General features: G+C 45.9%; 1 protein-coding gene across 1 annotated transcript in view; it reads left to right on the plus strand.

Moving 5' to 3' along the window:
• The first annotated feature begins 10,090 nt into the window (after positions 1 to 10,090).
• Srprb (SRP receptor subunit beta) overlaps positions 10,091 to 16,792 on the plus strand; it is a 13,664-nt gene continuing 6,962 nt past the window's right edge. Inside the window, 1 exon segment of the mRNA XM_021184597.1 lies at positions 10,091 to 10,124. Coding sequence (XP_021040256.1) covers positions 10,091 to 10,124 — 34 coding nt within the window.

Genomic DNA, 16,792 nt, shown 5'->3' on the forward strand with positions numbered 1-16,792 from the left:
ACTGATAAAGCCTCTTTTGAGATGCCAGGTACACCCTACATGTGAATTACCAGGGACATTTAACCAGACTCAAGCTCAGACCTGTGAGATTAGGCAATCTTTGTGTGCAACCTAGGTATTTACAATGAATTTGTAGCTGATTTTATATTCCTTGACATTTTAAGACTCATAGATCTAGAAGATAATTCAACCCCTGCTGGCATTGGGCATATGTTGAATATGTGTGTGTGGGTGTCTTTGGGTGTTGTCAATACTACGAAAATCTCAACCAAACAAGCATGCCCCAAATAGCCAGAGTCACCATCTTCCATGTCCCAGAGTCACACAGGTGCCTGGCATGCTCAGCTGGAGTGGCTTTCTTTGAATTGAGACCTGTAGCTTGTTTATTTGATGACCCAGAGCTGCAGGCTGTCTAGGCAAGGTAAAGGTGAGACGTGAACCCTCCATGGCAGGGAGCAGGGGAAGAGCAACAGCCAAGTGTTGCCGTGGTAACTTCTGACCATCAACTGGTCTAAGATACAAGGGCACAAAAGATACGCCTGTCGGGGCCGCTGATACCATTCTGATCTGAATGATCTCCTCAGGAAACCTCTGTCAGAACTCTAGGTGAGCTCTGACACAAGACCGAGATCCTCCCACTGTTCTCCTGAGGAAATGGGGTGGAGGTCTGTAGAGGAAACATCCTGTGTCCCCTGCTTTTCAAACATCCTGTGTCCTCCGCTGCTCCCTGCAAACCACTTAAAGATGCCTCTGGACTCTATTCCGCTTCTTTCTTAGCTTTCCAGGCAGGAGAGCAGCTCATGGTGTCACACAGGTCAGGACCAGGACCTGACAGCACAAACAGGAAAGCAAACCACCCAAACACCCTGAACCTGGGGGAATTGGCGTGCTGACTGCCTTCCTGTAAAGCTATACCCTTGAGAGAAGTCCTTTCCTGGTGCCTGCATAATGTATCGATTTGACACGATTACCAATGGCACAGACAATTCCCCTACTTGCTAAGGAAATGAATCCATTTTTATGTGCAAATTAGTAGGATGAAGAACCATGCCTGGGCAATTGCACAAGGACGCCATTCAGAAAATCCCCCATTTGTGTTTATTTATTCCACCTTGCTCACCTTGAAACCCTGAATGCTGTTTGGACACAGAGCTTTGTGTTTTCTCTCTGCACAGGGCCCACGATTTAGTCAATTCTGGTAAGGTAACTCGGGAGCTAGGCAGATCGGATTGACATTTTGGTCTCTCACGTAGTAATTGCCATCTTGGACAAGTGGGAATGCTCTCCTGGTGTGAGTGTACTCAGCCATAGAGCAGAGGTACTAAACATCTCGCATGGGACTGTGGAGTTGTTGTGAACTCATGTGGGTTCACCTAGTGAGTACCGGGAGTCTGAATACTGAGCACCAAGCCAGTAGATGTCAACAATTTGTCTGAGAAATAATTAAATTATACCCTGTCCTTGAAATATATGGTTATGCATGTAATAAAATATGTATTTCCTGAGCAGCCATTATATAGCAGCACCCTCTGTATTTATAATGCCAGGGGTCTATTGGCCAACTTCAGACTCAAAGGATTCTCTTTAGTTAGAGTTTTTATTTATTTATTGAAAACACCATACATGCTTCAACGTCGCTTGAACAGGTCCACCAGTTCACCACCTCTTTCTTTCTCCAACCCCCTGGGCCCCTCCCAACACACTTTTTTTTCCCAACTTAAAGACATTTAAAAAGAATAACCCATTGAGTCTAATCTGTGCGCATGGGAAAGAAAATTGATGCTCCCCCTAGCAAGCAACAACCTCTAGTATCTCTCCAGCTAGTGGGGAGGGCCCAAGCATGCTGGGATCTTAACTGGCTTGGTCGTGTGCAGGTAACCACAGATACTGTGAATTCATGCAGTCGATGTTGCTTTCATGTCCAGAAGCTAGCATTTCACAGCTTACAATCTCAGCTCTTAATGCTCTCAGACTCCTCTTTCTGCCCGTTCTTCCTCAGTGTGTGTGGTATGGAACACAAAAAAACCAGTGATTTCTTTTTTCCACTTAGGGCCCATGAAAATAAGTCTCATGTCCTCAGCAGGATGTGCAGGAGTTACTAACTGCAAAGCCAGGCTGTAGGTAGTATTCCTGTCCGGTTCACCTCATTCCCCAACACCACAGCAACTCTTATAAAGGAAACCTTTTAATCGGGTATGGTTTCAGAGTTTTAGTCCATTATCAATGTGGGGCAGGAAGCATGAAGCATTCACAAGGCCACACCTACTCCAACAAGGCCAGACCCACCCCAACAAGGCCACACCTACTCCAACAAGGCCACTCCTACTCTAACAAAGCCACACCCACCCCAACAAGGCCACACCTCTTAATAGTGCCATGCCCTATGGGGCCATTTTTATTCAGACCACCACAGAGATCTAGGTCGATTTTTCTTCCCCCTATTCTTTTCTTTTGTCTCATTCTTTCTGGTGGTATCTCCAATCTGGACACCTATTGATTCTTATTTATTCACTTATAATTTACTTTTGTTTTTATGTATGCATATCCATGCCTACATGTCTACATGTATACATGGTGGGGCTGGCAGAGGACAGAAGAAAGCTCAAATAACAGGGTGGCTGTGAACCACCCAGTGTGGATATTGAAAACAAAACACTAGTCCTCTCTAAGATGAAGTAGTACATGTTCTAACCACTGGACTACCTCTCCAGTCCTCACATCCCTTGATTCTTGACAACTTAAGGGCATTCTGTCTCCCTCTCAATGCAATGACAATGACATAAAGAACAACAATATAGCAGGTGTTCCAGGCCATCATCTGAGCTGCCCTGTTCAGGAGGGCCCAGCATCCAGTCCCTGGGAGGAGAAGACAAGAAGCAGGTGGAGCAGGGGGAGATGGGCTTTGGTTTTTTGTTTCAGAAACAAAGCCCAAATATGGTCTTACCAACCTGTTGCTGATGGGAGATCAATAAGAAAACTCACAATCTCTGAGGGAGGCACCGCCATGACATAGAGAGGTCTGGGCCTGGGTCCTGCTTCCTATAAGTTCTTGTAGTTAGACGATAACAACAGAAACATAAATTTAAATTTGATTATTTGAGAATGTCTGAATTTATTCTCAAGTGACTTGCTTACTACAAAGTAACAATTCTTTTTAGACAAAGTGCTCTGCCCCACCCTGAGTCATCACCCTCAGGAAGCCATATGACTGTTACATATATGGGAAGCCCCTGCCTATGCTGAACTCCAATTCCCTTTATATACACAACAGGCAATGAAACCTAAATGATAGATGAGTAGGGAGACTCCTAGACCTCCCTGTCCTTACAGCCCAAGGTTTGATGGCAAGCACTTTCACTGGGTGTCTTAGTTAGGGTTTTACTGCTGTGAACAGACACCATGACCAAAGCAACTCTTATAAAAGACATTTAATTGGGGCTGGATTACATGTTCAGAGGTTCAGTCCATTATCATCAAGGTGGGAACATGGCAGCATCCAGGCAGGCATGGTGCAGAAGGAGCTGAGAGTTCTACATCTTCATCTGAAGGCTGCTAGTGGAATACTGGCTTCTGGGAAGCTAGGATGAGGATCGTAAAGCCCACATCCACAGTGATACACCGGCACACCTCCTAATAGTGCCACTCCCTGAGCCAAGCATATACAAACCATCACATTGGGGCACCATTACCAGAAGCCTGTGTCTCTCTTTGCTGTGCTGTGCTATCTTACCCTTCTCCCTCGAATCAACAAAGGTGGCATGTGCCTTGTCCTTGATGGTGACAGAGGGGCTCAGTTGAGCTCCATCAGTTCTGGAACCATCCAGATTGACTGTGACTGGGCCTTGGAGCTGGGAAGGGAAGGTTGGTGCTTTGGTCAGAGCTTCTGCCCCACCCTGAAGCCTTCTGTTTTTCTCCTTCCACACCATCTGTTTCTTACCTACTTAATGACTGTAGTCTGATTTCCATCTGGCCATCCTTCCCAAATCCAGGGGTGCAGAATACAACAAATGGTGATAAATGGAAAGAAAGGAGTAATAGAAGTTTCAGCGCTGATCATCTACAGATTTACCAACAATTATAAAGTTTGGCTCTCCTTCTAATTCATTTTCATGTGCGAGCCAACAGTGATCAGTCGTATTAAAGGCCAACATCGCTGCTATGTTTTTCTTGCCAAGTCAGCTGGAGACCAGATGGTTATACTGACTTCCCCTTGTGCCTCACTCCTCCCAGGAATGGGATATTCGAGGAAAAGTTCAACCTCTGGGCTTGCCTTGGGGAACTTTGGTTTTGTTTGAAACACCCATAGCTGTAAGCCTCTAAGTTACTGGCTGTTTCTCTCAGGAGCATGATACAAGGTTATGTCTGAAGGTAAGAGCTCCTTGTAGACCAGACAATCTGTTCTGCTCTGTCCCTGTGGGCCACTGGGTAGTATGTCTTCTCCTCTTCCAGCTGAGTTGACCTCCCTGGCTAATCAATATTTTTCTCATCTCCTGGGGTTCATCAAGCCATGTGCCCTTACAAAAAACACAAGGGTCCAGAGAGAAACCCATCCCTTCTGAAAGTGAACCCACATTCTGACACGTTCCAACTTCTCAGTGAAAATGACAGGTGAGATCCCTGTACACCCCACCTGCTGTGCTGGCATCCGTGATGCTTGACTGCTTGAATCTGTTGCCAGGCAACGGCATGGGGGCAGGGTATGTTGGGGAAGTAACAACAGACCTCAGGCTCAAGACAGTGGGTTGATCTGGACAAGTCTGGAGACCTTGGCTGCTATGTGTGAAACACAACAGAAGGATTTGGCACAGGAGAAGCACAGTTTGCCAAGCACTGCGGGGCATCTATCTTACACCCCACTTACTGCTGTCTTGCTCCTGAAACACACCATTTTCATAATCGCGTCCTGTGTCAAGAAGATGCCATTACCTATGAATGCCTGCACGTGGTGAGCCCTAAGGATGGAGTCTCTAGCTAGTATTCAAAGTAGACATCAGCGCCTCTCATTCCTTCTTGTTGTTGCTTATAAAAAGCTCCTTCACTCCCACCACCCGGTGTCTCTGGGCTCTGGAGAGAAAGGAGTGTTAGCATCGGTAGCAGATATTTGCCATGCAAAGACTTAGTGTCCAGATACAGCAGCCATATCCATCCTACAGATGAAGACAAGGAGCTCAAGAGGGGTGATCCTGGCTGAGGTTGCAGGCTAGCACCCAGGACCAGGACCTAAACCATGGCCTTCTGAGGTCTGCAACTGTGATCTCCATTAGAGTGGAAAGTGGGGTTCTCAGTTGTGAGTGGTTGTGCATTTGACAGGGTCTCTTAGAACATCTGGGACATTTTTGGTTGTCACTGTTTCTATGTCCTCGTTGGTAGGATCAGAGATGTCGCTGCATAGGATATCCTTACAGCACAGAAATGCCCTCTGTTGAGGTGGGAAACCCCAATGAAAAGAAAGCACAGCACGGTGCACACACAGAAACAGTGAGTCTGTCACCATCTACTGTCTATTTATGTACCTATCCACTCTCTATTTGAGCTGTCTCTTGTCTACCTACTGTCATCCATGCCTATGAAACCTCTTCATGTATACAGCTATTATCCATCTACCACTTACCTGCCATCTAGTTATTTACCTATCATCTATAATTATCAACCTAGCCTGTATATCTATCGATATTTCATCTATTCAGCTCTATCTTTCATCCCCCCCCAAAATACCAGCTAAAACCCTAAGTCTTTTGATAGATGGGATGAGGTAACTTCGGGATTTGGCTTTAGACTTAGAATGTCTGGTCTTTTGAAAGAGACTTTAAAGTTTTCATAAGTCTTAAATCCTTTAAAATATTTTTAAATTTTTCTGGTGTGCATGTGTGTGTGTGTGTGTGTGTGTGTGTGTGTGTGTATGTGTGTGTGTATGTGTGTGTGTTGTGGGCACATAGTATATGCATGGAAGTCAGAGGACAACTTGCCGGGGTCTGTTCTCTCCTTTCAAATTCAGGTCATCAGGTTGGAGGCACATGGCTTTACCCACTGCTCAGTAAAGGTGGAGGTGCCCATCCTCCACCCTAAATGTAATTCTTCTCAGGAAATCACAGAGTAAAAGCATATTATAAGTTATTGTTCCTTGAAGGTGTGGTGGTGTTTGTGAGCGTGTGGGCATGTGTGTGTTTAAGTGGTTTAAGTGTTTGTGAATGTGCCCGTGTGTGTGTGCAGCGGGTTGACTCCTGGTTGGTTCCTGTGGACTTTCCCTTTGACTATGGAAAGTCCGGGTCTTCCCAGAAACTTTGGACTTGTATTTTGTCTGCATGCAACCTTGAGAAAACGAAGCATTGTGCCAAGACAGGTTGTTTGAGCGAGGCTTTGGTCAAGGCTGTCCTTGCTGCCACTCCATTCTTATGGCATCGAATTTACTTTGTATGTTGTATCAGTCACATACCCCATGTGGCTTCAACATACAGTCACACATGTTATATCAAGACACACCGCACATACTGTTAACATCTTACATATTATATTCATAAAATCACACTAACACGTGAACCATTATGTCAGCACACATGATATGCTATAATGATAATTACACATCATATCAACAAATATTATACATGACATTAATACCTTGTAGACCATACCCCCAAATGCATATCATGTCTTGGTTTCTTTTCCTGTTGCTATGATAAAAATCAAAACCAAAGAGAAGAGCAACTTTAGGCAGAAAGGGTTTATTTAACTCACAGTTGGGTACAGACCCTCACAAAGAAAATTCAGAGTCAGGAGCCTGAGTGAAGTGGGCGCCCACTCCATCCAGTCAAGACCAGAGAACAATAAGTCAGTGCACAAAGACCAGAGAACAATAAGTCAATGCACACAGGCAAGCACTCGGCTCACCACCTCCATTTATTTGGGGAGTGGCTTCACCCACCATCAAAGTGGGTCTCCTTACATCAATTAACATTATACAGGCAGTCTCTTACAGACATCCTCAGAGCCTTTATGGTATCAGTCACTCACAGGTATGCCTAGATGCTTACCTCCTAGGTGTCAAGTTGACAGTCAATACTAACCACCATAATACCTCACAGTGATGTGCAGAATACATTATCAATAGCCTCTATATTACATCATGAACACATTACAGAACTGAGTGATGCATTATATGTTACATTGACAGTATGATGTATATTATATCAGCAAGTATGTATGCAAGCAACGTATCACTTATTGTACCACTATACACTCACTATACATCACAGTGGTGACTATGCCACATTGTATCATCAACCCCTGGTACTGAAGCAACAGCACAATGCATGACACAGTCAAGACCCATCTTTGTATCACATCAACAACACATCACAAGCTACATTGGTAACACTGTACCTACTCCATTAGCACACAGTAGGGACACACTCCGTAGTAGGAGCTGAGTGCTTTGCATATCCTGTTAATGCACACCACTTATTATATTAATATGTGCATCTTGATGTTCAGCTAGAGGAAACTTCACCCTCTCTGGTCATCTCATTCCTGAAGTTGATGTATACACGTCTGATTCCACAACATCCCGACAGTTCCCGGCCATGTAGTTCCTAACTGGGCCCTCCCAGAGCTACTTGGCTGCTTGAGAGATTCCCAGCCTCATTACCTCAAGGCAAGTAGACAGTCCCTCCATGACATTCTCCCTGAGGTACTGGTCAATTGAATTTACTCACCAGTAGCTAGCTGCTCTGCTAGAGTGCACACACTAGCCAGGGAGGTGCCAGCTTTTAGGAGCACCCAGAACTCAGGTGGCCATTTCTGGGTACTCACCACCTTCAATATGGCAGCCTCCCCTCAGAGAGGAAACAGCATAGTGGCTGAGTGGATGAGATTCCTGTCCTCATAGAGGGAGACTGGGCCCACCCATTAATGATTCACATTTGAAGACAGAATGACATTATATCTAAGCCTCCAGGAAAAAGCCATTTGATTCCAATATCCAAGCCTTCCTTCAAGGTCTGGATACTTGCTTGACTCACGCCTCCCTCCCGGTGGGAACCAACCCTCCTAGTTTGTTGGCTTCTCCTCACACACTTGTCCTTCCTGACTGTGCCTCCATTCTTCACACAGGTTTTTCTAAATGCAAATCTCCAAAGCAGCAGATGGTTGAAACTCTTTGCTGCCTAAAGCCTCACTGGTCCCTTGAGTACAGCAGTTCTAAGCGGACACATGGCAGGTTTTGCCTCATGTTCTCTGTCTCGTGGCCATTTGCCTAGAGGCTGCTTCAAGCATTCTTTCAGTAAAGACACTATACAGGAGCCTCGGGATGCTGGGCCCTGGAAAGGACCCTGGTGCATCCTGGAGGATCCCACAGGGTTAGGGTCCAGGTTTAGCTATGGAACCAGCTGTGCAATGGCTCCTGTGGTGTCAGGCCATTGGTGGATGACACAGTGGAATTCATACCGGCTGCCATGCAATGACAATACCTGGGTGCCACACAGTGGAGCAGACAAGTCAAAATGTGCACATTGTCTTCCCCCAAACACCACAGCAGGCCATCCTAATTGCCATCCCACAGAAGGTGAAGGTCACAAACACTGACTTTCCATGGTCCGCACTGTGGCCTCAAGCCCAGGATGGTCCCCATCTCTGTCTGTTCTTTCTCTGTGAAGTATCTGTATACTGTCCTCCACCTCACAATGCCTGCACAATGTCCCCCATGCCCTGAGATGCCTGCTCCAGAATTACTCAGCGATCCTGCCATACACGTCCTGCCCTAACTGCACCCTATGCTAGTACTGCAGGAAAAAGGAGGTGAGGGCATAGGTCATCATGCCCTCATTCTGCCAACTAGCCCGCCCACTCTCACTTCTAGTCCATGTGGACATCCATGCTGACCAGGAAGCCACAGACGCTTCCCCAACTGCAGAATTTGAGAGGTGCTGCTGAGGCATCAGATGGAAGTAACGTTTTGCTCTGACTAGGGCACTCTGGGGGCGGGGCAGGGGGCGAGGAGTGGGGTCCGGGTGGTGGTGGTGGTAAAAGAGCATTGCTAAGAACTACTCTAGGACAGCAGGTAGAAGCTAGACACATCCTTCTCTTGAGTGACAAGCTCCAGTCTCCTCCCACCAGCAGGGACCATGGGACCAAAACCAACTAGAAGGGAGAGTGAGCCCTGGCATTTTCAGAACAGCTTGTTTTGGCCCTAGTTCTGGGAGTTGAGAAGAGGAAGTAGTCACCTCCATTGCAGAACAAACCCAGCGGGGAAGGGAAGGAAGTCAGCCTCTCTTCCTAGGGTCGCCTGAGGCCATGTTTCTTCTCACCAGGAAGAGAGCAGGGCCATGGTAGTGGCCCACAGATTCTCCTTTCTGTGCAATCCAGGCTTTGATGGATTTGTGAATGAAGAAAGTGTTTGGATCTCTCCAGTCTGGCTAGTTACTGGACCTCCCCACCACCCCCATCCCAGGTCCCTGTCTCCTTAGGACTCAATGGAGTTGTTAGATGTTCCTCTCTCCATCTTCCTTCTTGGACTATCACCAGCAATCCCAAGCCCAAACTAGACTTTCTCTACACCCAAGAAAGGAGGAGAGACCGATCAGGAAAGAAGCTGAGATACCACGGAGTTGGGGTAGCAAATGACCCAATGAGAAAGGCCGCAGCTCAGCGAATAGAATTTCTGGAAAGACCTCTCTGTTTCACCCTTATTGGTGAAAATAGACTAATTAAAAGCATGTCCTGATTAGAAAATCAAGTCCAAGAAACACAAGCATGCTGGTTCTGAATTAGGTGCTGGCTGAAGGACAGCCTTTGGGCTCCAAGTTGGTTTTCAATGAGTTAATATCGCAGCAAAAAACACGTCCTTGGAGCACTGAGTTATACAGGTAGGGAGAGGCTCAGAACACATTCAGACACTTAGATAACTTTACCAGAAGGGCAGGCGCTACTCTGTGCACCTTGTAAATATTTACCCATTTGATTATCACAGTAACCCAGTCTGTAGGCTGGACTGTAATCTCCACTTGACAGATAAGGAAACTGAGGCAAAAGCTAAGTCATACACTCAAGGACACACCGCAGATAAATCATTTCAGGTAGTTGAGTTTAGCCTAAAGCCATGGAACCACACCTAAAGTCTCGGGGCAAGACAAGTAAGTTCCATTTCTCTACCCAGAGATAGAAGGGAAGAGAAACACTATAAATCAATGGGTTTCACAATCTACAACTTTCTCTCCTTTCTAAGGAAAAGTAAAATGCTTTGCCACCCCCCCTCCATTTATTTCTTTGATCCAGAAATGTCCAATAGAAAGGCAGAAGATTGTACTGTATCTGACCAAGGTGGATTAGGGTCAAGCTTTGGGTTTCTACCTTAAATTGGAAAGATCGGCAGAAATCTAACCAAATTGTCTTCTCTCTCTCTCTCTCTCTCTCTCTCTCTCTCTCTCTCTCNATTCTCTCTCTCTCTCTCTCTCTCTCTCTCTCTCTCTCTCTCTCTCTCTCTCTCTCTCTCTCTCTCTCTCCATCAAATCATTCACTGAACACACACAGCACTGGCACCCTGTGATGCCCCCAGCTCACCTCTGTGAGGGAGAATTCAGTCTTGCAGAGGATGGTAAATACTTGGAACGCCTAGGAGTCAGCATGGCAAGAGATCAAGGCAGTGATGTGTCCCTAGGCCTCCAACCCAGCCTGGTGAATTTATGCCCAAGGCAGGCAGGCCTCCAAGGTTAGCTGGAATTGCTTGTCCTGATTTGGTGAGGGGCACAGAGAGGTGGGAGGGTATCCCAGTTCAGAGAGAACAGCTTTGCCTTGATGAAGGTCACACAGCCTGGGCTGGTTCAATCCAAGGTTTCTCAAACTAAACTCTGTTGGTGTTTGACATTGGTTACTCAGTTCTGGAGTCCATCTGGAGTGCCGTGAGATGCCAGAAACATCCGAGGCCTCCACCACTAGATGCCAGCAGTGACCTCTTGTTGTGACAAAACAAAAAACAAAAAAAGTCAGCACTCTACAGACCCAAAGATCAAAAGAACCCTCGGCTGAGGACTGCTGACTTATTCTGATAACTCCAGAACTGATAAAGATCTGTTCAAATTTAGACCAAAAACCTCTGGACTAAACCCACTATTCACCTAAAATTCCCAGACATTTTAGGATCAGCCATGAAATGACACCTCACATTGGCTCCAAGTTGGAGTGAGGGGGACAAAGTCATTTGTAAAGGGATTTTCAGGAATACCTATCACTTGGGGAGCTACACACACCTTATCCTGGGTCCTTTCAAGGATCTATCACATATAGCCTAAAAGAAAAAATATGCTAGGTAACAACAAGGCCCTAGGTGATAAAAGGACAGCTGAGAAAAATAAAATTTTTATTTTTTTTTGTTTTTTATTTATATTTTATTTCTACATTTGTTTGCCCAACAAATGTAGATAGAAACTGGAATGACTCCCCTCCCCCACACTTATGTTCCTGTCATCTTTAACACATCCAGTTACTGAAGCATTGAAGACAGGAAGCTGGACAGTGCATAAGACTCAGGAGTGAGCCATGAAGGGACTGAGAGAAGAGGCATTCTGTGCAGACATGTTCCCTTCATGCTGCCTATCGTGTGTGTAACATGGTCTGTTCCATTATCGCTCTGGGCATCTTCAGCACCTCACTTCCCTAGGACAAGAATCCTAATATGATGACTGATGCTTAGCCACGCCAGTACCCTCACCAGCTCTCTGGAATGTCTGTGCCATTGGTGGTCTTTAGATTAGATCTAGGGATGAGTCAAGAGTAGAATAGATCCAAGGATGTCCATCCTCTGTGCTGGGAAACCATGTGCTAACAGACCCTTCCTTTCAACAACCAGATCCATTTCAAACTCAGAAAATATTCCAGATGGGAAAGAGAAAGCATTGCAGACAGCTTGTTCTTAGTGTTGTCCAGAGAGGTATAATTTTCATCTGGGATGGGCAGAGTTCCAACCTGACCATGACCCTGAATTATTCCTTCTCCTTGAGTGGAGATAAGAGCTGTGGGCAGAATAGGTATGTCTCCTGTGACAGTGTTCTATATGGCACAGGGATTTATGTAGATAGACTAAGGCCCTTAGTTCATGTGAAGGGGGATCGCTCTTAGTGGGTGTGGTGGTTTGAATATGCTTAGCCCAGGGAATAGCACTATTAGGAGGTGTGGCCTTGTTGGAGTAGGTGTGGCCTTGTTGGAGTAAGTGTGGCCTTGTTGGGGTAAGTGTGGCCTTGTTGGAGGAGATGTGCCACTGTAGAGATGGGCAATAAGACCCTGCTCCTAGCCACATGGGAGGCAGTCAGTCTTCTAGCAGCCTTCAGATGAAGATGTAGAACTCTCAGCTCCTCCTGCATCATGCCTGCCTGGATGCTGCCAAATTCCCTCTTTGATGGTAATGGACTGAACCTCTAAACCTGTAAGCCAGCCCCAATTAAATGTTGTCCTTATAAGAGTCACCTTGGTCGTGGTGTCTTCACAGCAATGAAACCCTAAGATAGTGGGCTTGAGTTAGTCATGTGTACTCCTCTGGTCTTGAAATCTGAGATGGGCATCAGAAAGAGGTATGATCTGCTGGCCTCAAAGAAGAAAGCAGCCATTGATTGAGCTCTCTATCTCAGTAGCCTTGTAGCTAGTATGGCTGTGACTGGCATGATGACTTCAGTCCTACAATCATGAGGAGGTCAATTCTGCTAATTCTTTGTGAACTTGGAAACATGCACAGAGCCTCACCTAAGACCGTATGCTGTTCTTCTAGGTTGGTGTATTCCGACAGGACCGAGCAGACACCATAGTGTTAGGATGCCATAGCGCCCAGATCCTGATGCATAGCCACGGCGATGCTACTGTTGTTAGGAGCAGAACTCAAGTCTGGGTGTTTCTAAGAAGCTAGACGTGGCCACTGATCCTCCATAGCCTCACTAAAGAAAGAAGCAGACACAGGAGACTTACTCAACATAGCTATAGTGGGAGCAGCAGCAAAGAGGTCCAGCGACCCTGGACTCTGGACTGGAAATGTTCAGGTTAAACAGTGGACAAGAGGTATTCATAACTAAGCTGTCCTGGTCAAGGAGTGGTTCTGTTCAGCAAGACAGGCTGAGAAGTTTCAGAGCTGTATGACATCTCTCTTGGGAGTCAACTTCTTCCCATCTGCCACCAAAGGCTCTGCTTTTCCGTTCCCTGGCGAGAGCCTCCTGAGGAAATTCAGTTCCTTGAGGTTCGTTGTTTCAATCGGTTGACAGGCAAAGGGAGGGACACAAGAGCCATTTTAAATAGGCTTTCAAATTTTTAATCTTTGATAATTTCATAATACACATACATGCTCTGGTCAAAGTCTTCTCTCCTGTACTCCTTTGTATCCCCCTATCTCTCCTGCAAGTCCTTGGTCCTGTGAAGGCTTGAGAGATGCCCCAGTGTAGGGGAATCGAGGGCAGGGAGGTGGGAGTGGGTGGGTGGCTGGAGGAACACCTTCATAGACACAGGGGGAGAGAGGATGTGATAGGGTGTTTCCTGGAGGGAGGGAAACTGGGAAAGGGGATAACATTTGAAATGTAAATAAANAAAATATCAAAAAAAAAAAAAAAAGATACTGAAGCCTGCCACGGAGCAAAGGAGTCAGAGGTCAGAAAATCACCTCCTCCACCTGGCCCCTTCACTGCAGGAGGCAAGACGAATGTTCTCCAGCTGAGTCAGAACCAGGAACCAGAGGATCTGAGACACCCGTACACTCCACAGCCCACTGCAGGCGTCCCCAGCCAGTGCCCCACACCTGCCTGGTCCACTCAGAGTTCCTCGCTCATTCCTTCCCCCAAACCATAGTAAGTTTCCAGCCCCAGCTCTCATCCCTCCTCCTGCCTCCTGAATGGCCCTTACGCTTCTCCATGTTCTTCCCATGGCATGGTGGTGTGTCCTCTCCTCTTCAGTGGGAGCCATCTGTCTATTACCCTAAGGTACCTGAATCATAATAAATCTAAAACTTACCTGTGCATCAGTAGGGATGCAAGGGTTAGCAGAAGAGTCAGGAAGAAGCTGAAACAGACAAGGACCAGACGGTTTCTTAAGCACACATGCGCTTCACCTTCTATTTAGGATCTTAGACAAGCTCCTTAAAACTGAAGGCCTCACTTGCTTCTCTTAGTAACGATAGGCATGTACACAACAGTTCTCTGACATGACTGCCATGAGGAATAAGGGAAGACTAGCTGTTGGCTTCCCTTCTAGGCTCCACCCCACAGTTATCTGACAACAGCCAGGTAGGAATGACTCACTATAACAGGGGCCGCTTGACCCCCTCCTCACTCTCTTCTTTTGTTCTTCTTACTTCCTTCCTCTCTCCCCTCTCTGTCCCTTCTCCCAATTTCCCTCCCCTCCCTCTCCAAATGTTCATGGCCCTGGCCCATCTCTCTCTCCCTCCCCAACCCCGCCTTTCTCTGTCTCTACTACATCCTCAACTCCCCTCCCCATGCCCTAAATAAATAAACTCTATTCTATACTATACTGTCCTGTAGCTGGTACCTCAGGGGGAAGGGATGCCTCAGCATGGACCCACAGAGGCGGCCCCTCCCTCCACACCATACCATGCCTCCAACAAACATATCCCTGGCTTCTTATCTTTTTTTTTTTAATAAAACACAACACTATCAATGGCCAAGTACATAGACCCATGAGGAAAATTATAGATATTCTATTAAAGACACATTCTCAAACGATGCCATTTGCTGCTAACTTTGGGGATTTCATTCAATTCACGCTATATAATTCATTTAAGTAGCACTGTTTTCTTCTAGAGCATGACCAATTATGCTATTACTTATGAATAAGGGGAAACATTAATATCTATAGTTTTTAGGTTGAAATAAGTCAAGTCTTTTTAAAAGGTTGTTTGCTTGCTTGCTTGCTTGCTTGCTTGCTTGCTTGCTTGCTTGCTTGCTTGCTTGCTTGTTTTTATGTGTGGAGGTCTATGTATATGTGCTTGCAAAGGCCAGAGGAGGGTCTCAGGGCCCTTGGAGCTCTAATTGCAGGTAGTTGTGAGCTGCCTCAAGTGGATGTTAGGAACTAAACCTGAATCCTCTGGAAGAATAACAAGCACCCTTAAGTACTCAGCCATCCTCCAGCCCACAAAGTCAGACTTTAATTAAAGGACTCTGTGACCCTTAGCCAAAAATTGTAAACCTTTAGCTGTTTAGGGGTTAAACTGGCCATAGGAAAAGCATGCATGAAATTATACTCGAGGTGTGTTACATCTAGCCTTATATCTCTCAATGGCTCCAGAAGCCATCTTAAATCCAAGTGAGAAATGTTCTCCTGATCCCACAACAGTGATAAAGCAATGGCTCAGGCAGGGGCAATGCTTCTCTGGCCACTGCCTGAATGGCACGGAGGCCTATCTCTCCCTAACTCTGAGTTTAAGGACCTTTTTATTTCTTATAATAAAATTTCTCATGGCCCTTTAAAGATGATTTTCCGCAAAGTAGATTAAAATTTGAAAAGTGTTGACAAGAATTGTGCTTTCAGCCAGGAATTGCCTCTTAGCCGGCTGAAAGGGAGCCAGGGGGCCAAAGAGGAGCTCGTGTGTTCTCTGTCACTTTCATTGCCTTGTCTCTTGTTCCCAGAGCTTGCTGAGTGTGTAACTGCCCAGAGAGCCCATGCTCAGCTCTCAGACAGATAGCACCATTTATAACTGCAAATGATGGAGACAGAGTGTCCTGTCTCCTGATAACAGTGGTCCAGCTAGGCTACTGCCGTTCCCTCAAGGCTGTCACAGGGGGATCAATGGAAACTGGACTTTACACAGACCTGAATAGGAAGACACTTCATCTCTGCAGCAGAACCTAGGAGGGATAAACTCCCCACTGTAGATAGACAAAGGGTTAATACTATCAAAGTCACAGTGTGACTTTCTCCAAGGTTCTGCTAAATGTCAGATGCTCCATACAGCTGTACATGAAACACCTGTGTTCATGCTACCCAATGAACCTTACTATGTGAGTGGGTACGCTTCTGTCTCCCAGAATTGCTCAGTCTCCTGGAATCGCCTTACTCTGTGGTCGGTGGGGGCTGTGTTCCAGGATCCAATCTGGTCACCCCAAATGTATACAATGGAGCTAGCACCCAAGGGGTGTAAACCTGTCTGGAAATGCTGGGCGTGAGGCTGTGTATGCAAAGGGTGTGAAGGGAGCTAGAGAGAGGAGCTTGACCCATTGGGGAAAGGTTAATCCTCAGAGGTCAAGGGAAATCCAGAGAACACAGTGCTTTGCAGTCCTGTCTTCCCCTCCCCCCCCCCCACTGCAGTATGGATGTCTCAAGAGCCTCTTGGTGAGGGTAGGGAAATCCCAGGTCTTATCTGAATTGGTTTTGTTTTGTTTTGTTTTAATATCAGTTCAACAAACAACGGTTGGTATACTGTTTGTACCCCAAATGATTGAGTTGTTAAATACAAATTAATCAGATTAACCCATTTTTTCACTCAAACAGATTCTTTAGTATGAGCTTTGTTTTATATTTATGTGTATGTATGTAAATACATACATATTAATTTATATTAGAATGAAAAATAAATTGTTTGTTTCTAAAGGTAGTTTCTACAGTAGGTGTCTCTGACACATGTGTATCAGACACTGGACCACCATGCACTCTCTATTCCATCCTGCCCGTCACCTCCATCAACCTTAGGGTATTTCCCTTACCTGTCTATTATAGAAAGAATCTTTTAGGTACACATGCTCAGAGCTGAGATACTTCTCTGATTAATCAGGTAATAAAATTTATTTGATGGATAGAATTTTGAAAACATATGATTTTA

Source organism: Mus caroli, chromosome 16 (genome assembly GCF_900094665.2).
Source record: "Mus caroli chromosome 16, CAROLI_EIJ_v1.1, whole genome shotgun sequence".
Taxonomy (NCBI): Eukaryota; Metazoa; Chordata; class Mammalia; order Rodentia; family Muridae; genus Mus; species Mus caroli.